Here is a 25,844-nt window from a genome sequence, read left to right on the forward strand (position 1 = left end):
AGAGGTGGGTATCAATTCACCTGATTTCCAGAGTCTAAATCCTCCTGACGAAGTGCCCGTTCAGGTGCATTCCAGGCAGAAGTGCAGAATTATTTTTAGCTGATAGCATTGCAGTGCGATGAGGTTGCTATTCAGAGACTTGGTCTGCTTGGTAGGCAGTGGCTTCTAGATAAATAAGCTTCGAGGAATACTTGTTGCAGGCTGTTTGGTCGGCTTGGAGTCCTGCTGTTGGATGTTAGCAGGTTAGAGATCAATCAGCAGATTGGCCTGCTTCTGTATTTTCAACTATGTAGAGATTTCAGTTTGGTCATTCGAGTCATGTGACCTCCTTCCTGCACAATTAGTTCATAAAGGAATGTTTGTCTGGTGTCTGGATCTGTTTTTTGTTTGCTGGCTTACAGCATCCAGTCATTAGTCTCTGAAGAAGTCATTAACGGTATTACTATTGTCTTGGTAGCTAGCGCCTTGGACCCTGCCAGAGGGGTAATCTTTTTTCAAATATAAAAAATGTTCATTTCCTTCTGAACTGGACCTTGAATGTCCTAGGTTTCTTCGGAACCTGTCAGTCCTTTTGCCCTTTGGGGAAAAAATGAATTGTATTTTATTTTATTTTTTATATGTGGTCCTGCAAAAGAAAATCGCGCCACGCATGCGCGGTAGCGCACAGAGCGTCCTTACTTCGGTGCCATGATGTGCAACAACTGTGGCTCCTCCCACTTAAAGCGGCAATGTCCCACGCAATCTCGACGCTGTCTCCAGTGTGGCAAGCTTGGACATTACGCAGCCCTGTGCAGATCTGCTCAACTACCCACCTCACATCGGTCCCAGCAGCAGCGCAGGAACTTCCGGTCCGTACAGCAACCCGTTGCAGACTCCGACATAGTTACAGATCCCGACACCGAGGATCTCACATCCCCATTCCGGATGGGCATCGTCACCAAGCATACGATGCTTTCCTCAAGAAAGGCCAAGCCCCTCCCAGTGCTGAGCATTGATCCAGATGATGAGTGATGTGCCACCCTTACGGTCAGCCAGAATTTGTCGCCCGCCACAGAGACTGAATTTATAGACTGAATGTTTCGTTGCCTTGTTCTTCATTTAATCGCCTATACATATTGTTCTTTATAATTTGTTATCTGCACTCTATCTGCACTAGACACCTTCCCATGTAAATACGTTCATATTTTTTGTATATAGTCAGGTTCCTAGTCATGTAAATACGCTCACATACTTTGTACATAGTCAGGCACATTCACATACTCACTATTTATTGACATATACACATTTTTCTAAAGGGGGGAGATGTCACAATATACACACAAGTATATGATGGTGCACAGACAGACATTGAGTGACACACAGGATGACCAATCAACACACAGAACACAGAAGCCAATCACCAGACAGGACACTGCCACTGTAAAGCCAGAGGGCACTAGTTTTCCCGCTCTCTTGGGATCCAGCCTCTGAGACAGCCAGAGCCTGTGAGCAACAACACGAACATCCACCATGTGGTAGTAAGATAGTCTGGTCAGGTTAGCCTCAGGTCTCCAGTCAACTCAACATAATGTCAACCCACAGTTAAAGTATGTTTGACAGTTGGTAGTTCAATAAAATAGAGTTGCACTTCTCCAAGTATTGGAACCCTGTCTCTCTCACTGCCATGGTAAACTCAGTCCTCGCAGACCCAGCATACCCAACACATCATCCCTCACTACAACTTGTCTGTTCAAGACGCAGCAATCTCTAGAACGACTTCTCCCAACCTCATTTGTACTTTTCTTTCTGAATGTGGCCCCTTACTATCTATTTCACCCTTGTTATCTTTACAGTGGTTGTGGGGATGGTTTGAAAAGGTCTGAGTTGCCAGGCCTTGGGGTAATTCCCTCAGGCCCGACCGACATTCCCCTCTCCCCATTCCACGGTCCAACTAGGTGTGGATGGACCCCCCCTCCCCCCATTCCCAGGCCTGACCCCCCCTCCCCTCACCTGAGGCTAGACCCGAGAGACCCTACCCTCCCAAGACTCAACACCCCCAACTCCTGCTGAGGCCTCCCCCCCCCCCCCCCTCCCCCCCACCCTTCCTCCCTCCCACACCACCCAGGCCCTACAAAATCCAATGGGATACTCTTCCTGCCACACCCCACCCTCGGGAGATTTCCCGCTCCCCCAGCCATCTGACCCTCCTCTCTCTCCAGGTCCCAAACTCCACCTCACCAAGGCATGATTTCCCCCCTGCGTTACACCACCCCCCCCTCCCTCCTCACCCCAACTGTACCCATCCTCTGATCCCCTCCCAAACACTCAATCCTGCTCACTTAACTCAGCCACCTTTCCCTGGCCTATTGATCACCGTTTACATTTATTTGGTTTATGGCAGCTAATGCTGTAAGAAAAAAGGGTGTGTGGCCACTTCATTTTGACGCTCCTGCACTTCAGTGCTGGCCACGCAGCACTGCGTGGACATCACCTGGCCTGAATCAGAAGGTCAGGCAAGGCAGCTGGAAAATAAAATAAGGAATTGGGCACAGATTGGCAATCCAATGCTGATTTCCATTCTGAGGAAGTTCAGGAGAATCTGAGACAGAAGATTCTGAATGCATCAAGAGCCACTTGAAGTAAAGTCCAACAGACTGCTAGGCGATGCACCAATGACTACTGACTATGATATTGCCAGAATATCCAAATGTCCTTTGACCCAGGCAATGCGAGGGACATGAATGAAGGAATCAAAAAGGCACAGGGCCATCAACAAAGAAAATGGCTCCATTGAAAGTAAAGGCAGGGGAGGTCATCATTGACTGAGTAAACAGTTGGAGAGATGGGTGGAACACTATCTTGAGTTGTACTCATATGAGAACATTGCTAATGAGGAAGCTCTGAACATCATAGAAAGCCTGTCTGATATGACAGAGCTGGATATTGAACCTACCGTGGAGAAGCTTAGCAAAGTTGTTGACTCCCTTGCCATTGACAAAGTTCCAGATGCTGATGTTGTACTGTCTGAGCTAATTAAGCACATGAAACTGGCAATTCCACATCTTGGCAAATTTCTCTGTCCCTGCTGGAAGGAGGGGGCAGTGCACCAAGATCTGCATGGTGCAAAGTGTGTGACTCGGTACAAGAACAAGGGTGGCTGCTATAGCTACGTCATTCGAGGCATCTTCCCGTTGAATGTTGTGTGGAATGTATGTGCTTGCATTGCCCTTGTCATACTGCAGGTCTTAGCTGAATAGTTTCTGCAACAGCCCTTGGAAAGAGCACATAAACCACGCCTCCACCCTATCCCCGTAACCCGGTAACCCTACCTAACCTTTTGGACACTAAGGGGCAATTTAGCATGGCCAATCCACCTAACCTGCACATCTTTGGACTGTGGGAGGAAACCGGAGCACCCGGAGGAAACCCAGGCAGATACGCGGAGAAAGTGCAAACTCCACTCAGACAGTCACCCGAGGCTGGAATTGAACCCGAGACCCTGGAGCTGTGAGGCAGCAGTGCTTGCCACTGTGCCGCCCTATACATCTATGCCAGATCCCAGTGTAGTTTGAGAACAGGAAGATCTACAGTTGACAGAGGCGGCACAGTGTTTAGTACTGCTTCCTCACAGCGGCAGGGACCCGGATTCAATTCCAACCTTGGGTCGCTGTGTGGAGTTTGCACTTTCTCCCCGTGTCTGTGTGGGTTTCCTCCGGGTGCTCCAGGTTCCTCCCACAGTCGAAAGATGCGCAGGTTAGGTGGGATTATGGGATTACGGGGATAGGGCAGGGCAATGGCCTCACTCTACATTGTAGGAATTCTAAGGTTCTATGATCATCTTAATCTGGAAACTCCAAGAGAAATACTGTGAACAAATGTGACACTTATATTGCCTTCATCGATCTTGCCAAGGCATTGACGGTGTGAGCAGAGGCAGTCTAGTCAAGGTGCTGGGGAAAATGACTGCCTGCCGAAACTGCTCACTGTGATCTACTCCACATGAAACCATGATGAGTAAGGGCAGCTATGATGGGGCAATATTGGAACCCTAAGAGGTTTACAGTGGAGTGAAACAGGATTGTGTTCTGGCATTTTCTTTTCTTTGTTGCTGTTCAATGCCTTTAGGCCATTTAAATGGGTTCTACTTACTTACAGGAATGGACAAAAAGCTGTTTCACCTGAGATCACCTAGTAAGTAGTAAGGGGGACAGCCTGCTCTGGTCAGATGGTTTGATCAGTAGCAAATGGAATTCAATCCGGATAATCGTGAGGTGATGCACCTGGGAAGGACAAACAAGGCAAGGGAATACAAGGGGAGACATGACTGAGATGTATAAAACTATGAGGGGCATCAATAGAATAGACAGGAAAAAATGTTTCTCCTTGTTGGAGAGATCAATAACCAGGGGGTATAGATTTAAGGTAAGGGACAGGAGGTCCCTTAAGACCATAAGACGTAGGAACAGAATTAGGCCACTTGGCCCATTGAGTCTGCTCCGCCTTTCAATCATGGCTGATATTTCTCATCCCCATTCTCGTGCCTTCTCCCCATAATCCCTGATCCCCTTATTAATCAAGAAACTATCTATCTCTGTCTTAAAGACACTCAGTGAATTGGCCTCAACAGCCTTCTGCGGCAAATAGTTCCACTGATTCACCACTCTCTGGCTGAAGAAATTCCTCCCCATCTCTGTTTTAAAGGATCGTCCCTTTAGTCTGAGATAGTGTCCTCTGGTTCTAGTTTTTCCTATAAGTTGAAACATTCTGTCCATGTCCACCCTATCCAGGCCTCGCAGTATCTTGTAAGTTTTAATAAGATCCCCTCTCATCCTTCTAAACTCCAACGAGTACAGACCCAGAGTCCTCAAACGTTCCTCATATGACAAGCTCTTCATTCCAGGGATCATTCTTGTGAACCTCCTCTGGACCCTTTCCAAGGCCAGCACATCCTTCCTTAGATACGGGGTCCAAAACTGCTCACAATACTCCAAATGGGGTCTGACCAGAGCATTATACAGCTTCAGAAGTACATCCCTGGTCTTTTATTCGCGCCCTCTTGACATGAATGCTAACGTTGCATTTGCTTTCTTAACTGCTGACTGAACCTGCACGTTAACCTTAAGAGAATCGTGAACAAGAACTCCAAATTCCCTTTGTGCTTCTGCTTTCCGAAGCATTTCCCCATTTAGAAATTAGTCTATGCCTGAATTCCTCCTTCCAAAGTGCATGACCTCACATTTTTCCACATTGTATTTTATTTGCCATTTCATTGCCCACTCTCCTAGCTTGTCCAAGTCCTTCTGCAGCCCCCTTACTACCTGTCCCTCTACAGATATTTTTATCATCTGCAAACTTAGCAACAGTGTCTTAAGTACCTTCTTCCAGATCATTAATGTATATTGTGAAAAGTTGTGGTCCCAGCACAGATCCCTGAGGCACACCACTAGTCACCGGCTGCCATGCTGAAAAAGACCCCTTTATCCCCACTCTCTGTCTTCTGCCTGTCAGCCAATCCTCTATCCATGCCAGGATCTTACCCTAAACACCATGAGCTCTTAACTTATTTAACAGTCTCCTATGTGGCACCTTGTCAAAGACCTTCTGGAAATCTAAATAAATCACGTCCACTGGTTTTCCTTTGTTTAACTTCCTTGTTATGTCCTCAAAGAACTCTAACAGATTTGTCAGACCCGACCTCCCTTTGCTGACTCAGTCCTATTTTACCATGCACTTCCAAGTACTTTGCGATCTCATCTTTTTAAAAAAATAATTTTTATTGGAATTTTTTGAAAAATATATATCAACAAAATAATAATAATACACACCCCGGCACCCGTAACAACGCATATAACAAACCCCCCCCCCACCCCAACTCCAATAAACAACAAAATAAATTAATAATAAGCAAATTAACTTAAACACTATCCCCCTAAACCCCCACCCCCACCCCCACCCCCACCCCCACCCCCACCCCCACCCCCACCCCACCTTTCCCCCCCTCCCCCCCGGGTTGCTGCTGCTGCTGACCTAGTACCTTATTGTTGAGCCAGAAAGTCGAGGAAAGGCTGCCACCTGCTAAAGAACCCTTGTACCGACTCCCTCAGGGCAAACTTGACCCTCTCCAGCTGAATGAATCCCGCCATGTCATTAATCCAGGTCTCCACGCTCAGAGGTCTCGCATCTTTACACTGCAGCAAGATCCTCTGCCGGGCTACTAGGGACGCAAAGGCCAAGACATCGGACTCTTTCGCCTCCTGCACTCCCGGCTCCACCCCAACCCCAAATATCGCGAGTCCCCAGCCTGCGATCTCATCTTTAATAACAGACTCTAAAATCTTACCAATGACTGAAGTCAGGCTAACCGGCCTATAATTTTCCGTCTTCTGCCTCCCTCCCTTCTGAAACAGTGGTGTTACATTAGCCACCTTCCAGTCCTCTGGGACCCTTCCTGCCTCCAGTGATTCCTGAAAGATCATCACTAATGCCTACACAATTTCCTCAGCTATCTCTTTTAGGATCCTGGGGTGTAGTCCATCCGGTCGAGGTGACTTATCCACCTTCAGACCTTTTAGTTTCCCCAGAACTTTCTCCTTAGTAATGGTTACTGCACTCACCTCTGCCCCCTGGTTCTCCTGGAGCTCTGGCTTCCCACTGGTGTCTACCGCTGTGAAGACTGAAACAAAGTAACTATTCAGTTTGTCTGCCATTTCTTTGTTTCCTATTATTACTTGTCCAGCCACATTTTCTGGTGGTCCAATGTCTATTTTTGCCTCTCTCTCTTATCTTTTATATATTGAAAAAAATCTCTTCCTATCTTCCTTTATATTTCTAGCTGGCTTGCACTCATACTTCATCTTCTTCCCCCTTATTGCTTTGTTAGTTGTCCTCTGCTCACTTTTAAAGGCTTCCCAATCCTTTGGTTCCGCACTAATCCTCGCCACTTTGTATACTTTTTCTTTAGTCATTATGCTGTCCTTGACATTCCTCGTCAGCCATGGATGCCTTGTCCTCCCCTTAGCATGTTTCCTCCTCCTTGGGATGAATTTCTGTTGTGCCTCCCTAATAACTCCCAAAAACTCCTGCCATTGCTGTTCTACTGTCTTCCCTGCTCGGCTCCTTTTCCAATCAACTCTGGCCAGCTCCTAACTCATGTCTTTGTGGTTACCCTTATTTAATTGTAATACCGTTACATTTCATTGCAGCTTCTCCCCCTCAAACTGCAGGGTAAATTCTATCATATTGTGGTCACTGCTTCCTAAGGGTTCCTTCACCTTATGTTCCCTAATCAAGTCTGCCTCGCTACACATCACCAAATCCAGAATTGCCTGTTCCCTAGTAGGCTCTGTCACAGGGGATGTGAGGGGGTGAGTTTAGAGGGGATGTGAGGGGAACATTTTTTACCCAGAGGATGGTGGGAGTTTGGAACTTCCTGCCTAGAAAAGTGGTGGAGGCAGAGACGCTCATAACATTTAAAAAGTATTTAGATGTGCACCTGCGATCCCAAGGCATACAAGGCTATGGGGCAAGTGCTGGGAAATGGGATTAGAATAGTTATGTGGTTGTCTTTGACTGGCGCAGACGTGCTGTATGTGAGAGAGTTGCTGACGATGCCGCACTATCATTCTATATTAAAAAACACAGGTCATTAGTCATTCAGCAGGAAATGGACAGACTCTCTCATGCCTGTAAAGAATTTGATTTGACCATCAGAATCAGGAAGATTGAAGGCGGGCGTATGCTGGCAGGTCAGCTCCGGAAGGAGGCTGCAGCAAGGGAAATTGTCCACGTGTTGGACGGGGCAGGGAAGTTGGTGATTGCTCCTGATCAGATTAACAAGGTCTCTAAGGAATTCTATGAGAAGTTGTACAGTTCAGGGCCACCTGGGGGAGGTCGGGTGATGCAGAAATTTTTAGATGGGCCGGAGTACCCGAGGGTAGCGGAGGGGGACAGGGCTACGTTAGAAGGGGCGATAGTGGAGCAGGAGATAAAGGATGCGATTGGGAGGATGCAGTCGGGGAAGGTGGCAGGGCCGGATGGGTTTCCAGTGGAATATTATTAAAAAATTCAAAGATAAGCTGGTACCGCTGATGGTGGGGATGTTTGAGGAGGCAATAGGGAAGGGGGTGTTACCACAAACTTTGGGGCAGTAATTAATTTTCCTATTGCTTAAGAAAGATAAGGATCCAATGGAGTGTGGGTCGTATAGGCCCATATCAGTTTAAACGTGAACGCAAAGGTATTACCGAAGGTACTGCCAGGTAGTCAGGAGGAGTGCTTCCCGAAGGTGGTAGGCGAGGATCAGATGGGGTTTGTGAGAGGGAGGCAGCTCTTTTCGAACATTAGGAGGGTATTGAACGTGGTTATGGCACCGGCGGAGGGGAAGGAAACAGGTGGTTGTGGCATTGAACACCGAGAAAGTGTTTGACCGGGTAGAGTGGGGTACTTGATGGCAGTTTGGAGCGGTTTGGGATTGGACAAGATTTGTGGACTGGGTAAAGCTACTATATAAGGAGCCGAGTGTGAGTGTCCGCACAAATAACATCAGTTCGGAATACTTTTCTCTTCTCCGTGGGACTAGGCAGGGATGTCCTATGTCATGTCCCCCCTGCTGTTTGCACTCGCAATTGAGCCGTTGGCCATCGCGTTAAGAAGTTCGGGAGTATGGAAAGGGATAGTGCGGGGGGGGGGGGGGGGGGGGGGGGGGGGGTGATAGAGCATAGGGTGTCCTTATATGCCGATGACTTGTTAGTATACTTGTCGGAACCGAGTGTGTCAATAGGGGGAATACTGGAGCTGCTTCGGGTGCTTGGGTCTTTCTCAGGGTACAAATTATAATCTAGACAAGAGTGAATATTTTGAGGTGTCTCGGCCGGGGGGTGGGGGCAGGGGTGGGGGGGGGCTGCCATTTCGTAGGGCAGGGACTCACTTTAGATACCTGGGGGTGTAGGTTGCCCGAGATTGGGGGGGAGGCGCCGTAGGTACAACATTTTTAGTTTGGTGGGGAGAGTGACAGTTGATCGAGCAACGTGGGATGGTCTCCCTCTGTCACTGGCGGGTCGGATACAGGCAGTTAAAATGAATGTGCTGCCGCGATTTCTGTTTATTTTCCAATGCCTGCTGATTTTCCTACCAATGGCATTTTTTAGAAATATTGAAGGGATGATTGCCTCGTTCATATGGGGAGGGAAGGTGGCCAGAATTAAAAAGGTGCTACTACAGAGAGGAAGGCAGGCAGGGGGCTTGGGTCTTCCGAAGCTGATGTATTATTACTGGGCGGCGAATGTGGAGAAGGTGCGGAGCTGGGTCAGTGGGGTTGATGCCCAGTGGGTCAGACTGGAGGAGAGTTTCTGTCGGGGCCGGGATTGAAGGTGCTTGCAACAGCACCGTTTCCAACAGCTCTGGGCAAATACTCAGGGAGTCCGGTATTTGAGAATTTGGAGGCAGTTTCGCCAGCACTTTGGGTTGGGGGCAGGGTCAAGGGAAATCCCAATTTGGGGGAACCATTGATTTGAGCCAGGGAACGTAGAACATAGAACATACAGTGCAGAAGGAGGCCATTCGGCCCATCTAGTCTGCACTGACCAACTTAAGCCCTCACTTCCACCCTATCCCGGTAACCCAATAACCCCTCCTAACCTTTTTTGGTCACGAAGGGCAATTTATCATGGCCAATCCACCTAACCTGAACATCTTTGGACTGTGGGAGGACACCGGAGCACCGGAGGAAACCCACGCAGACATGGGGAGAACGTGCAGACTCCGCACAGACAGTGACCCAGCGGGGAATCAAACCTGGGACCCTGGCGCTGTGAAGCCACAGTGCTAATCACTTGCGCTACCCAGTGGAATGGAAATTTTCAGAGATGGGAGGAGAAAGGAATTAGGACACTAAAAGATTTGTTTCTTGAAGGTCGGTTTGCAGGATTGAAGGAGCTAGGAGCGAAGTATGGGCTGGAGCAGGGGAAAATATTTAGACACGTGCAGGTTCAAGACAATTTGTGCTAGAAAGGAGGTACAGAGCTTCCCGGTAGAGCCGGCCTCCACATTGCTGGAGGAGATGCTGACGACAGGGAGACTGGAGAAGGGGGTAGTGTGGCGGTTTATGGGGCTATTTTGGAAGAGGAGAAAGCACTGCTGGATGGGATCAAAGCAAAGTGGGAGGAAGAGTTGGGAGAGGGTATGGAGGAGAGGGTCTGGTGTGAGGTGCTCTGGAGGATGAACGCCTCCACCTCATGCGCGAGGTTGGGGCTGATACAGTTGAAAGTGATATATAGAGCACACCTCACAAGGGCGAGGATGAGCCGGCTCTTTGAGGGAGTAGATGTTATGTGTGACATTTGCCGGGGGGGGGAAGGGGGGGGTTTATGTTTTGGTTCTGTTCAAAGCTAGACGATTACTGGAAGGAGATTTTTAGGGTAATCTCTAAAGTGGTGCACGTGAAACTGGACCCGGGCCCTCGGGAGGCCATATTCGGGGTGTTGGACCAGCCAGGGTCAGAAATGGGTGCAGAGGCAGATGTTGTAGCCTTCGCCTCGTTGATCGCCTGAAGGCTGCAATCCTGTTGGGATGGAAATTAACCTCTCCACCCTGGCATGCCGGGGGACCTGCTGCATTTTGTGACCCTTGAGAAGATCAAATGCGTACTGAGGGGAAGGATGGAGGGGCTCTACAATTCATGGATGTTATTCATTATGTACTTTCGAAAATTGCATTACATCGAACATTAGTGGAGGGGGGGGGGGGGCGTTGGGAGAGTTGGGAGGAGGGGGACTGTATGTGTTAATGGTGACTTTGGGTGATTCCTCATTCCTTTTTGTCATTTGTTTATGTTAACATGCGAGCTAATGTTTGGGCGTTTGGTGGGAGAATGGGATTGTTGTTACAGATATGGGGATTGACATTGCATTCGTTACTGATTATAGTTTATTGTTTCTGGGTGTAAATTTGGGAGAAAATGTGAAAAAGGAGGAGAATAAAAATATTTAACTAAAGAATCATGAAGATTAAATGTCATGGTCCAGGATGTTGCCATGCTGCCATCTATCAGCATTGACAATGCCGAGGTTGTTGATAACTTTGCCGACTTAAGCTCCACAATCGCCAGCAATCTGGCACTCGATGCTGAAATCAACGCAACACAGCACAAAATCTGCAGATGCTGTGTGCAAGCTGAGTAAGAAAGTGTGGAACAACAGCAACCTGACTGAGCCTTTCTAGCTTGCGTCCTCCGTGTACTCCTCTGGAATGGTGAGAACTGAACATTACATACCCGCCAGGAGAAACGGCTAAACAGCTTTCATCTTCTCTAACTCAGACATATCTTTGATATCTGATGTACCATCAATTGGACTCGAGTCGTGAAGAAGTTCCAAATATCAGGCGTTAATGAACTAGTTGTGTGCCTGGCAGTCAACTTACAGAGAAAGGCCGACTGCCGGCTGCTACAGGTTCTTATACCCCGCCTCATAGGAGGAGCTATCGGCCAATCGGCGAGCAGTCACATGACTAGCCTCAGCCAATTGGCACAGAGACATATGACCTACCTGAGCCAATGGGCAGTGAGTCCTCTGCACCAATGGCAGCACTACTTTGAGGTACCGTAAACCTCCTAGTCATACCACCACATTCACCCCTTGTGGAGAAAGAAGCCGGGGGGGAGGAAGGGGGGGGCCGTCGAACTGGTAGTATGACTAGAGAGAACGAGGTGTACCGAGGTATCTGGTGGCTGCCCACTGGCCCGCGACGAATGTGCAAAAGAACAACAATACCGCACACAATGCACTTATGAACAACGAGGAACAAACCAAAACAAGAAAAAAAACCGAAAAGGAATATGCAACATTGTACGAGGGAACACTGAACAACACGAAGAGTCCGACAAAGTCCAGTGGAATATCAAATCGACTCGATCAGTCTGATGGGTGCCTTCAATGTCCTACTGGACCTGCGCAGCGGAGCCGGTGACGTTGGAGCGATGGTCGTCCGTGACTCCGGGAGCGGCGGTCGTGGTCCTGTATCCGTACCCCTGGTCGGTGTTAACGAAGCTCTGGCCGGGTGAGGGAGTTCCTGTGCGCTTGGTTGCGGGGGCGCTGGGGGCGCCGGGGGCATTTGGGACTGGAGGAGGGGTGTTGGTGCGGGGGGTTGTGGCTGATCAAAGGTGCGGGACCCTTTTACCAGATGCGCTTGCTCAGGGCGGTAGAAGTGCGGCTTGCACTCCGCACAAATGTGGCAATCCCTGGTCACAGTCCTGACCTCCTCGATGGAGTAGGGCAGGTTGTGGGTCTTAATGAAATGGTAGAAGCGGGCTACCCCTGGATGGCAGAGGTCCGCGTGGAGGGTGCGGAGGCGGTCAATCTGCACGCTGGCGCAGGTACTGCGGGACAGGGCATCAGGAGGCTCGTTGAGCTTCCCCGGACGATACAAGATATCGTAGTTGTACGTGGACAACTCGATCCACCACCGCAAGATCTTGTCGTTCTTGATCTTGCCCCTCTGTGCATTATCGAACATAAAGGCCACTGACCGTTGGTCTGTGAGGAGGGTGAACCTCCTGCCAGCCAGACAGTGCCTCCAGTATCGCACAGCTTTGACTATGGCCTGTGCCTCCTTTTCTACCGAGGAATGGCGGAGTTCGGAAGTGTGGAGGGTCCGGGAGAAAAAGGCCAGAGGTCTGCTCGCTTGGTTCAGGGTGGCCGCCAGAGCTACATCGGACGCTTCACTCTCGACCTGGAATGGGAGGGACTCGTCGATAGCACGCATCGTGGCCTTAGCGATATCCGCTTTGATGTGGCTAAAGGCCTGGCGGGCCTCCATTGACAGGGGAAACGTGGTGGAATGGATGAGAGGACGGGCTTTGTCGGCGTAGTTCGGGACCCACTGTGCATAATAAGAAAAGAAGCCCAGGCAGCGTTTGAGGGCTTTGAGGGAGTTGGGGAGAGGGAGTTCCATTAGGGGGCGCATGCGTTCGGGATCGGTGCCTATCACTCCGTTACGCACAACGTAGCCGAGAATGCCTAGACGGTTGGCGCTAAACACGCACTTATCCTTATTGTATGTGAGGTTAAGGAGTTTTGCGGTGCGGAGGAACTTTTGGAGGTTGGTGTCATGGTCCTGCTGGTTGTGGCCGTAGATGATGACATTGTCGAGATACGGGAAGGTTGCCCATAAACCGTATTGGTCAACCATTCGGTCCATCTCCCTTTGGAAGACCGAGACCCCATTTGTGACACCGAATGGAACCCTTAGAAAGTGGTAGAGGTGCCCATCCGCCTCGAACGCAGTGTACTTTTGGTCACTCGTGCGGATGGGCAGCTGGTGATAGGCGGACTTAAGATCCACCGTGGAGAAGACTTTGTACTTCGCGATCCTGTTAACCAGGTCGGAGATACGGGGGAGAGGATACGCGTCCAGCTGCGTAAACCTGTTGATGGTCTGACTGTAGTAAATGACCATCCGGTTTTTCTCCCCAGTCCTAACCACCAGCACTTGGGCTCGCCAGGGACTGTTGCTGGCCTCAATGACTCCTTCCTTCAGCCGCCTCTGGACCTCGGACCTGATGACGGTCCGGTCCTGGGCGCTGTATCGTTTGCTCCTAGTGCCGACGGGTGTGCAATCCGGGGTGAGGTTCGCAAACAAGGAAGGGGGGTCCACTTTGAGGGACGCAAGGCTGCAGACAGTAAGCGGGGGAATAGGGCCGCCGAATTTGAAGGTCAAGCTGTGCAGGTTGCACTGGAAATCCAGTCCTAAAAGTGCCAGTGCGCAGAGACGGGGAAGGATGAGGAGTTTGTAATTTTTTTAAACCCTCCCCTGGACCGTGAGGTCTGCAACGCAGCACCCTGTGATGAGGACGGAGTGCGAACCTGAAGCCAGAGCGATTTTGTGCTTAACCAGGTGAACAGGGAGCGTGCAGCGTCAGGGTGGACAAAACTCTCTGTGCTCCCGGAGTCTAGTAGGCAGCTCGTCTCGTGTCCGTTTAGGAGGATTTGCGTAGTTGCCGTGGAGAGCGTGCGGGGTCACGATTGGTCCAGTGTCACTGCAGCGAGTCGTGGCAGGAGCACTGAGTCGTCTTCTCCCATGGAGTATTCACTGGTGGGGTCCTCCGTGCCGACCCAAGATGGCGGCGCCCATTGGCCGCATGTGGAGTCGGGGTCCCAAAATGGCGGCGCCCGGAAACCCGCACGTGGCGTCAGGGCCCCATAATGGCGGCGTCCATAGGCCACTCGTGATGGCTGGGAGCGGGGGCAGGGAGGTCTGCCGGGGGCATATACGCGGGCGTTTCGGTCGGCAACCTCCAGGAGGATGTGAGGGTCCGTGCCTCAACGAGGCTCAAAGTGTCCTTTTCTGGGAGCCGCAGGCGTATCTGAGAGGATTGCATGCCCGCGACAGAGGCATCCCTGATTAGCAGTTCTTAGAACAGTACAGCACAGAACAGGCCCTTCGGCCCTCGATGTTGTGCCGAGCCATGATCACCCTACTCAAACCCACGTATCCACCCTATACCCGTAACCCAACCACCCCCCCACCCCTTAACCTTACTTTTTTTTTAGGACACTACGGGCAATTTAGCATGGCCAATCCACCTAACCCGCACATCTTTGGACTGTGGGAGGAAACCGGAGCACCCGGAGGAAACCCACGCACACAGGGGGAGGATGTGCAGACTCCACACAGACAGTGACCCAGCCGGGAACCGAACCTGGGACCCTGGAGCTGTGAAGCAGTTCAGTGTGCTCCGCCGCGGTAACTTGCGGGCAGGCGCAATTTCTCCCCAGGACAATGAGGGCCCGATAAAACTCATCAAGGGACTCACCAGGGAATTGTTGCCTTGTTGCCAGGAGGTGCCGCACGTAGACCTGGGTTACTGGCCTGAGAAAATGTCCTTTTAGGAGATCCATGGCTGCGTCATAGTCCTGTTCATCCTCTATCATCGAGTAAACGGCGGTGCCCACGCACGAGTGGAGGATGTGGAGTTTCTGCTCCTTTGTTGGTTGATTGTCTGTAATGGTGAGGTAGCTGTTGAAGCACGCCAGCCAATTTTTAAAAGTTGCTGACACGTTTGTAGCATGCGGGCTGATGCAGAGGCAGTCTGGCTTGATCCGTAGCTCCATTTCAAAATTCTAGTTCATTAAATTGATGTACCATCAATTGGACTCGAGTCGTGAAAAAGTTCCAAATATCAGGCTTTAATGAACTAGTTGTGTGCCCGGCAGTCGACTTACAGAGAAAGGCCGACTGCCGGCTGCTACGGGTTCTTATACCCCGCCTTGTAGAAGGGGCTACCGGCCTCTCGGCCAATCGGCAAGCAGTCACATGACTCACCTCAGCCAATTGGCAGAGAGACACATGACCTGCCTGAGCCAATGGGCAGCGGGTCCTCTGCACCAATGGCAGCACTACTCTGAGGTACCGTAAATCTCCTAGTCATACCGCCACAATATCTTTTGGCAGGACAACGTAACCAACTCAGTCCTGGAGCACGCTAGTTCCACTGCATACACTAATTGCTTCACCAATAACATCTGCATTGGCTCAGCCGCTTCATCGGATGAATGGCTGCCCTCCTCAAATGTATTACCTCACATTTCCCTGGGTTGAGTTCAATGTGCCAATTTTCTGTCCAGCTGACCATTAATATCTTCCTTCAATCAACATACTTCTTCCGCACTATCAACCACATTACCAATTTCTGTATCACCTGTAAAGTTATAGTAGCATGCGAAAGGGAATTGGATATCTACTTTAAAAGGAAACAATTACAGGGTTATCGGGAAGATTAGAGAAGAGGGACTTATTGAATAACTTGTGAAGAGTTAGGCCAGGAGCAATGGGTCAAAAATAGCCTTTGTCTTTGCTGCAAGATTCTATGGCTGCCTTCCGATGTAACTGAACAGTACGTTGCTCTTTGATTGATGCCTGGTGAGATGTGGAGTGGTGCACAATAAGATGCCAGAGAAGATGATGGACTTGCCACACCAGGGCCTCCTGTCAATTGGACATAATTGCAATAACTCTGAAAGAAACGGGGCTTGCTGGCACAACTTCTATTTCTACCACTAGCAAGCTCAGTCCTATGGCACATGATAGCTCCGTGCCCTAATGGCAGATGGTAAAGCTGTGCATCTGGTGGTTTTCTGGTCAGAGCTGCCTATCCGGGTCTGTGTACTGGTGTCCTGCGGCTGCATCTCCATCCGTCAAGTTCATTGGCGGACATTGGAAGATGGATACAATGTGACACTATTGCACCCGAACCTGTGGAACATCTTTCCTTTGATAATGTAAATGGGATTCATTATGTTTTGTAGTTGCACTGATAAATGCCTACACAGAAAAACTTGACTCAAGATTTCAACCAATTAATTAGAAACTGGAAATTATCACAAAAGGCAAGTAAAAAAAAAGGAGTTCCCGTTTGATTTCACAAATCTTATTGGGCTCTTTTAAATTCCTTATGGAGCATATCTGAAGAACCCTCCACCACCATTTTAATGGATGGATGATTTTACAGGTAGAACGTTCCCTGTTTTACTGATGAAAACACGACAAAATTCAGTGGTCATCTAAATTATATTATAAAGTCTAATTTCGATATGGTTATCGCAAAATTAGAAGTGATTCTCGCATGAAGACAAAAGCCAACCAGAAAATTGGATGAAGTGCTGATGGAAATCTGGTGTCAAGGATCCACCCTTTATTTCAATTGATTACACTTACATTATGCCTGCTAGATCAGTTCAACCTATTGCAAAATATACTTTTAGTATTTCTTTAAGGAAAGATTGCAAACTATAAACCTATAAATTTCTTTGGTATGCTATTAAATTTTACTTTGGGTTTTCGAGGGTTGCACTGAAGGTTACTTAACACCTTTCAAAAATTACTTTAATACCACATATTGAGGGGCCCAATAGAGTACCATAATCAATCCTGGTAAAAGGTTGTGAAACACAATTCCGAACCTTTAAAATTTTTTTGCTTTACAAATAATGCAAAACAGGTAAGCAAATATAAGAACAAAATGAAAATTTTCCCAATATTACAAACAAAACAAAAGCAAATAGCTTAAACTCTGTACCCCAAATCCCTAACAGCTGACTATGTGTAGATCTTTGAAAAAGGAGATAAACGATTGCCATCTCAGGTAGAATATCTCAACAGAACCCTGATGGTAAATTTAATTTGCTCTAAATGCCAAAAAGGACATTAAATCCCCTAACCAGCCAGAGGCACAAGGCGGAGTGGGAGACCTCCAACCGAGCAGTATCTGCCTCCGGGCTATCAGTGAGGCAAAGGCGATAACGTCTACTTCTACCACAGAGCGAACTTCCAGAGAGTCTAAAACCCAAAATATGGCCACCAGCAGGCATGGCAATAATTCTAATTGGAGAATATTAGACAGAGTGTTAAAAGAGGAAGCCCAGAGGGCAGCACGGTGGCGCAGTGGTTATCATTGCAGCCTCACGGCGCCGAGGTCCCAGGTTCGATCCCGGCTCTGGGTCACTGTCCGTGTGGTGTTTGCACATTCTCCCCGTGTGTGTGTGGGTCTCACCCCCACAACCCAAAGACGTGCAGGGTAGGTGGATTGCCCCTTGTGTAACATTGGTGCATTGGCCATGTTAAATTGCCCCTTAATTAGAAAAAATTTAATAAGATAATATAATATAAAATAATAATCTGGGAAGCCCGGAAGCTGCCGAGTCTGGTGCAGGACTGAAACATATGCGTGTGATCCGTGGGGGCAAGTGAGCCCTTTCTCAAGTGTGTCCCATGTAGCCCTTTGAGCTGAATTAGGCTCAACCGGGTACATGATTCTGGACCTCTCTGCAAACTTCACTGGAGTGTGGGGCCCAGTTCACTCTCCCATTTCACCCTAATCCAATTCACTGGGAAGGGATCAGATGAGAGAATGTGGCCATATGGGTCTGAGAGAGACCCCTGCCCAGCTGAACCAAGGATAGAATCCTTTCCAGTGAGGTGGTGGGAGGAGCCAGTGAAAGGAAGAGAACGCCAATCGGCAGAAATCACGAACTTGAAAGTAGCAAAAAAGACTAGAGTTGGGGTAGCTAAAGTTTGCCTGCTAATTCTCTAAAGCTGACAAACTTCCTCGAATCAATGAACAGTTTACCAAAGTGCTCGAGTCCCTTCAATTTCCACAAGTTAAATGTTGAGGCCAGCCTTGAAGATAGCAAAAGGTGGTTGTTACAGATAGGGGCCAGTGAAGACCAGAACAGGAGTTAAAATGTTGCCGGTACTGTTTCTAGATTCAAGGAGAGAGGAGTCCACCACCTGGTTCGAGGAAAATCTAGCAGGAGAAAAGGAAGCAATTGTTAACTCAGCAAAATTGATTTCAAATGGAATACTACAGTGAGAAAGAAAAGGTTTACTGCCCAGACACTCTCAACTTTAATGCAATGAGCAAGGGAGAGGAGGAACACAATTTATGTAACTCGTGACCACTCACAGAAGCAGCAATGGCAGATTGCTTTAAAACTCCGCACGCCCAGTAAGCCATCTCAGTATTGTGGACATGGCTGACTTAGCTGTACGGCACATAACAGCACAAATCCTAAAGAAGTTTAGGACCTCTAGGATTCTCAAAGACTATCGTGGAAACTTGCTCCTTGCACAAGGGAAATCACTAGAAGGATAGTAAATCAATTGTCACACATCTGAAACAAAATGCACGCAGATTGAGCTGGCAGCACTTAAACACAAAGCAAGGCATTAAATAAATTTACGTCTCTTGATTAGATCATTCTACTGAGTATTTACTTCTTTTTGGTTGCACTAAAGCAGGTACCCAGTATAAAATGGTACTAAGTAGTATTCAAAACTTCTTACGAAATTTCAGAATGGTAACTTTAACGGTTTATTTTGAACTTTTTATTTGAAAGAAATAATGTAGGCGTCATCTATCTTGAAATAATGCATTTGTGCCTGGCACACTAGTGTTTTTTGATACATTATTAACTCAGAAACTAATTCCTCAATATCATTTTCACCCGCATCTATTCAAATCATCAATCTGTGGGCAATATTTACGGAGCTTGTAGCAAAAGCAGGCCTGCTCAGTGGACATATCTGAAGTTAAAATTCTTGTGGTATGTTCGGTAATTTCAGCTACTGTCTGTGATTGATAGAGAAATGTCATGCATCATGGCTGAAGAGGTCAGCTTTGGGTTCCTAAAAGCCATTCTGCCACTCTTTCTGTCACTTCAGAGAAAGGTGGTAATTCCAGAAAGGCAAACCTCCATGGTTCTGTTTTGTTTGTTGCATGGCAACTGGTCATGAACAGAATAAAATCTTTTTGTGATCAGAGAATCCCACATTGTGCAGAAGGAGGCCATTTGGCCCATCGGGTCTGCACCGAACCCCCCCCCCCCCCCCCCCCCCCAAAGAGCACTCTGCCTAGGCCTACTCCCCCGCCCTATCCCCGTAGATTGATCACGGCCAATTCACCTAACCTGCACATCTATGGACTGTGGGAGAAAACCAGAGCACCCAGAGGAAACCCACGCATAAACGGGGAGAATGAGCAAACTCCACACAGTCACCCAAGGCCAGAATCAAACCTGGGTCGTTGGTGCTGTGAGGCAGCAGTGATAAACACTGTGCCATTTAGGTGGGAAAGCCAGTTGATCTCTAGAATTGTCTTTGATATTGCAAAAGTGATGAAGTGGCCGACACAGTAGCATAGTTGTTAGCTCCGTTGCTTCACAGCTCCAGGATCCCAGGTTCGATTCCGGCTTGGATCACTGTCTGTGCGGAATCTGCACATTCTCCCCGTGCCTGCGTGGGTTTCCTCCGGGTGCTCCGGTTTCCTCCCACAGTCCAAAGATGTGCAGGTTAGGTGGATTGGCCATAGTAAATTGCCCTTAGTGTCCAAAAAGGTTAGAAGGGGTTCCTAGATTACGGGGATAGGATGGAGGTGTGGGCTTGGGTAGGGTGCTCTTTCCAAGGGCAGGTGCCGACCCGATGGGCTGAATGGCCTCCTTCTGCACTGTAAATTCTATGATTTTTGAAGTTATTGACCCTCTTTTGTACATCTTTGGACAGAAAAGTGGATGAAACTGTATGTATTTTGGGCTCGCTTGGAAAAAGCTTGTTCAATAAAAACCCAGCACCATTACACTAGATCCTGAAAAGTTCCTGAAGGAGATCGTAGTCTTCCATCACATCCGTCCTCCTAAGCCTTGGGCTATGTGGAGCAGGATCTTCATGGAGTCAGAGAGATATCTGGATCTTTAAAAATGGTTACCAGGATCGGTTTCTGGGATTCCTGTCCCTATTCCCAGCTCCCCAATTTTCACCGGTGCACGGTGGAAGGTCCAGGTTAGTGCAGGTTGCATGCCTGCACCTTGCACTCCCGAATTAGCTGCCTCCATTGCAGGAATTGGCACCTTCTAGCTCTCTGCAATTTTCATAGATTTGGGCCAGCTTTTCAATGTGGTTGTGAGGAAAACTTTCAACTGAGGGAAGTTGAAAAGGACTTAATAATGCACCCATGGCATGCTATACTCCCTCATCTACCCTCATTCCCCCATGGTCCTTATACTCTCCAAGCCAAACTATGCCCCTCCGCTAACCCCCATCAGCCCCCCTCAATCCTTGGATGAGAGCCCAGACATCCATAGCTCTGTTGAAACAACTGCATCCCAGGGAAAACATGGCATTATTGACCGTTTCTCTCTCTCTGATCTATTCTGTTAATTGTGCAATGTTTATTTGCACAAGATAAAGATGTTTCAAGTGTTTTCCATTTCTACTACTGGTACTTGGATCAGGGCATAGATTGGCATTGAGGGTATGAATATCCATGGGAGTTAAGTGTAGGGGCACTTGTTGGCATGGAGAGTATGAGAGGTTATGGGGTAGGTAGAACATAGAACAGTACAGCACAGAACAGGCCCTTCGGCCCTCAATGTTGTGCCGAGCCATGATCACCCTACTCAAACCCACGTATCCACCCTATACCCGTAACCCAACAACCCCCCCCTTAACCTTACTTTTATTAGGACACTATGGGCAATTTAGCATGGCCAATCCACCTAACCCACACATCTTTGGACTGTGGGAGGAAACCAGAGCACCCGGAGGAAACCCACGCACACAGGGGGAGGACGTGCAGACGCCACACAGACAGTGACCCAGCCGGGAATCGAACCTGGGACCCTGGAGCTGTGAAGCATTTATGCTAACCACCATGCTACCCTGCTGCCCTGTCGGAGTCATTGTTTGACATGAAGGGCAATAGGGGATTGTGGGGGATGGGTTGGGTGCAACGGTTAGTACGGAGTCTAATGAGAGGCCATAGGGATGGGTTTAGGGCATGAGTTGCCATTGATGGGACATGTTGATGGGAGTATGTTGGCATTGAAGGGGTGTGAGGACTAGAGTGCTGTTGTTTTTTTTTTGGTTTTATGTAATTGGGACAGAACACTGAGGAGATAATTTTAAACAGCTTGCACCGGCACCTGGCTGCTCCGAACTCTTTCCGGGGAAGCAGGTCCAACTCCAATTACAACCTGACCCCCATGCCTGGTACAAAAATCCCGCCTTTGCGAGCTGCACATGCTGAGCCAGGAAATCTCCTGACTCCCGCCATACATTTGCATGCAACTGGACTTGTTTCCTCTCTTGCTGGTCTTGTCAATTACAGTGCTCCTGAACTTTATACCAATAGTATCAAAAAAACCTTGAAGGTCTAGTATGCAGTTCACCTTTCAGCTTTTGCAATAATCCTGATTTGTGGAGAGGATGTTTCCACTAATTGGATAAAGTAGAACCTGAGGGCACAGCCTCAGACTGAAGGGATGATACTTTAAAACAGAGACGAGGTGGAATTTCTTCAGCCAGAGGGTGGTGAATCTGTGGAACTCTTTGCCGCAGAAGGCTGTTGGGGCCAAATCACTGAGTGTCTTTAAGACAGAGATAGATAGGTTCTTGATGAATAGGGGGATCTGGGGTTATGGGGAGAAGGCAGCAGAAAGGGGATGAGAAACATATCAGCCATGATTGAATGGCAGAACAGACTCGATGGGCCAAATGGCCTAATTCTGCTCCTATGTCTAATGGTCTTAATATGAGGACTAGCAGCCCATTGCACATGTAAGGGGTGATTTTCACCTGCGTTCACCATTTCCCGATTCTCTCCAGAGAGATCGCGTTTCCCGATTTTCCACCGCCACTCACCGGTGATGTCAGAACCTAACCCTAACTCACAAAGAGCAAGAACCTCATTTTAATTGATTTGAATCAATTTGAATATCATTACCCAGCCTCCCCCCTCCCTCTCCCACACCGCCCACCACATGATTTCCTGCACATCTTTAGACTTTGGGAGGAAACTGGAGCAAACCCAAGCAGACACGGGGAGAACGTACAAACTCCACACAGTCACAGCGCCGGCCCTAGGGTTGCTGGCGCCCCGGGCAAGCTGAACCTCGGCGCCCTTGGGGGGGGGGGGGGGGGGGGGGGGGGCGGAGGGGGGGGGCGGGGCCGAGGGGGCGGGGCCGGGGGGGGGGGGCGGGGGGGCGGACTCGAGGGGGGGGCGGGGGGGGCGGACCCGAGGGGGGGGCGGGGGGGCGGACCAGCGGGGGGGCGGACCAGGGGGGGGGCGGACCGAGGGGGGGCGGAGGGGGCGGACGGAGCGGGGGAGCGGACCGAGCGGGGGGGGGGGCGGACCAGGGGGGGGGGGCAGCCCTGGGGGAGGGCGGCCACCGCGCATGCGCTGGTTGGCACCGGCCCAACTACGCATGCGCGGGACCCGAGTCTCTGGCGCCCCCTAGCACATGGCGCCCCGGGCGACTGCCCGAGTTGCCGGTGGCTTGAGCCGGCCCTGCACAGTCACCCTCGGCCTGAATTGAACCCGGGTCTCTGGCGCAGTGAGGCAGCAGTACTAACCACTGTGCCACCCAACCTTAGTGTTTAGAAACAATAGTGACAATAAATGTGGGTTAATTAACACTCATTAAATTGTTGCTTAGTAGAAGGTCCAAAACGCAAGTGACAGATCAATGATCGTAGTAGTTTCCAGTCTATGGAGTACAAATTTGGACTTAAAAATATGTTCTCTTTAACAGTTTTTGTCCAGCAATGCTTGTCCTCTATTGCAAATGAGGAAATAAGATATGTACACACCGTCAGTACATACCATTAGTATTCATCAAGGAAAGTAAAAGTTATTCATCTACTTGAGCTACTTGAGTAGAGATTAATTCTGAGCATCATCTTATTGAAGGGCCACTCTCAGAAATGCTTAAGCGATTAGACATGAGTTTGTGACCATGATTTTCCACATAGCAAGTTCCTGATTTTAAATGGATTGATGCTTCTTGAAGTTAAGGCATTTCCACACACAAACTTTGGACTAAAAACTGTGTAGCAGTATTTTATTAAAGCTATTATTTAATTTGGAATACCGACTCTAGGAAAGGCCTAACTCCAAAATCACATTCATTTATTTGTCTCACTTCGGTGAGAGTAAAGTGCTGATTTCTAGATCTGGCAGCATTGTACACTCTGTCGTCCAAAGTTGCAGGGGCTTGGATGAAAAGGACGTAGGCCATGAATGGTTGCACCACCTGCTTTCTGGGCTTGATTGAATTTTTAAAAATTATTCATGAGATGAGTGCATCACTGGCAAGGCCAGCATTTATTGACCAGCTTAACTACCCTTGAAAAGGAGAAACTTTTGCCACTGGTAATGGTTATTTACTGAACTGAATCTACTGTGGTGGGATTTGAACTTGCGTCTCTGGTCCAAACGTCCAGTAACATAACCACTATGTTACTGTACCCATTAATAATGATACAAAGCAGTAGTGACAACTGGTACATTTGTGCAAGAATTAGAGAAGGTGCTTGCATTTAACAATTGACTTTCTGCCACTCGTTTATAATTATGGTCATTTTCCTACCCTTTCTGGTCTTCCTGTTTAAATTTATGAATGGGTTCATGCAAAAATGGACTTAAAAGATTTACTACAAAATTATTGTGTTCACGGGCTTTTGCTATCTAATGATAATGACTAACATTCTCACAGATAGTAACCAATTAAAGCTAATGATTGGAATTTTTCTTTTCTTTTTCCTTGAATATTTGATTTATTGAAAGAAATGAACTAATTTACTGGACTAATGAACTAATACTGGACTACAGTATTAACTTCTTGCTATGTATGTTCGAGTTTTATTATATTAGAAGGCCTTACATAAAGAAAAGAAAGATGTAGGTGAATAAGCATCTCAAAAACTCGGTTACTGTTCTATCTTTCTAACCAGAACTTTTGGGACTTTTCCTGAAGTGGAAGCATTCACTGTAAACTGTTAATCTACCCATACTGGTCAACTTTGAGCATTGTGTTTTGTTATTCAGGTGATGAAGATGGCAGTAGGGAAACAGCAGAATCAGATGGAGAAAAGCCAGGCCAATCTAATTTGGAGTTGGAAGACTGGAATGGACCAGGTATACCTCAGCATTCCATCATCTATTTTGATTTCTGTTTTGCTGGTGTTCTGAATGATACTTTGTAAAATGCTCAAATGACCTGTTGTGTCTGATTATGAACATTTGTTCCTCAGCCTGAGGGGGAAAAAGGCTTGTGTTGAATTTGATTTTGAATCTTTGTAATAATATGTAGCAGACATTTAAGGTCACATAACATGCTGTGTGATGTACAATAAGTGCCATTTTAGGAACAGAGGATGCCCTCGTTTGAGAGAAAGGAAATTTGTTTTTGTCAAACTAATTACTAGAAGAGTAAAAATAGATATCTGACTTGGAGCAAGCCTGCCAAGGCTCTCTATGCACAAAGAAACTCTGCTTTTTCATGAACTGCAAATTTTAATAATTCTCATCAATTTGATTTAAATGTATGAGGCCCATCAAGACAGAGGCCAAATAGGAGTTGCTGAATTGCCTGTCAATACACAATGACGAAGAAAACTTGCACACACAACAGAACTCTGAACCTGACCCTTCAAAGTTCATGGTCAGGAAGTGTGCCTCCAAGATTGTGCACTCGGGGTTTTGGGGGTGCCTATTCCCTAACCCCGGTTGTAAACTCCACAAATATTGATGTAAGCTGACTGTTCAAAAGGAGGTGCTGGGCGTACTCTGCCTTTCACCCTGCCAAAGAACATGTTAGCTGGTCAAATAACAATCCGTAAAATAATATAATTTACATACCATTAACCCCAAACCTGGCCGGCACCCTCCAGGTAGATCCTACGTCAGCCAGTTTTTGCCAATATTATTCCAGGCCCCATTTGAAGGCCAGGCCACAGGAATTCTCAACCATACCCCTGGGTCCCAATTCTTCCCTTCTATCGATATTGCCCAGGCATGTCCTATCCACAAAAATAAGTCAAATCCAACCCAACCAATTACCGCCCCATAAGTCCACTCTCGATTATCAACAAAGTGATGGAAGTGGTTGTCGACAGTTCTATCAAGTAGCATTCACTCAGCGGGGTGGGGGGGGGGGGCTTTCATCTATGCCTTTGTTACCTTTAGACTTCATCATTCCAATGCACTTCTAGCCCACCTCCTACATTATACCCTTTATAAACTTAAGGCCATCCAAAACTCTCCTACCCTTGTCTTAACTTGCACAACATCCTGTTCAGCCACCCTTGTGCTCGCTCATCTACACTAGCTCCCAGTTCCCATCCTTCTTTTCAAAGCTGTCCATGGCCTCACTACTCCCCATCTCTGTAGCCTCCTCCATCCATCCCCACAGCCCTAGAGATACCTGTGCTCCTCAAATTATGGGCTTTCGAGCAACACCAATTTTAAATGGCCCACACACTACTGGCCGTGCTTTCAGCTGTCCAAGCCGCAAGTTGTGGAATCCCTCCCTAAAGCT

The 25,844-nt window shown here is 48.2% G+C and overlaps 1 protein-coding gene across 3 annotated transcripts in view; it reads left to right on the forward strand.

Moving 5' to 3' along the window:
- Nucleotides 1-25,844, forward strand: part of zfpm2a (zinc finger protein, FOG family member 2a) — an 892,520-nt gene that overhangs the window by 335,507 nt on the left and 531,169 nt on the right. For all 3 annotated transcript variants that reach the window (XM_038809982.1, XM_038809984.1, XM_038809983.1), the window contains exon 3: nt 24,353-24,442. In XM_038809982.1, coding sequence (XP_038665910.1) covers nt 24,353-24,442 — 90 coding nt within the window. The remainder of the gene's footprint in view (nt 1-24,352; nt 24,443-25,844) is intronic.

The sequence above is a fragment of the Scyliorhinus canicula genome, chromosome 10 (assembly GCF_902713615.1).
Source record: "Scyliorhinus canicula chromosome 10, sScyCan1.1, whole genome shotgun sequence".
NCBI lineage: Eukaryota > Metazoa > Chordata > Chondrichthyes > Carcharhiniformes > Scyliorhinidae > Scyliorhinus > Scyliorhinus canicula.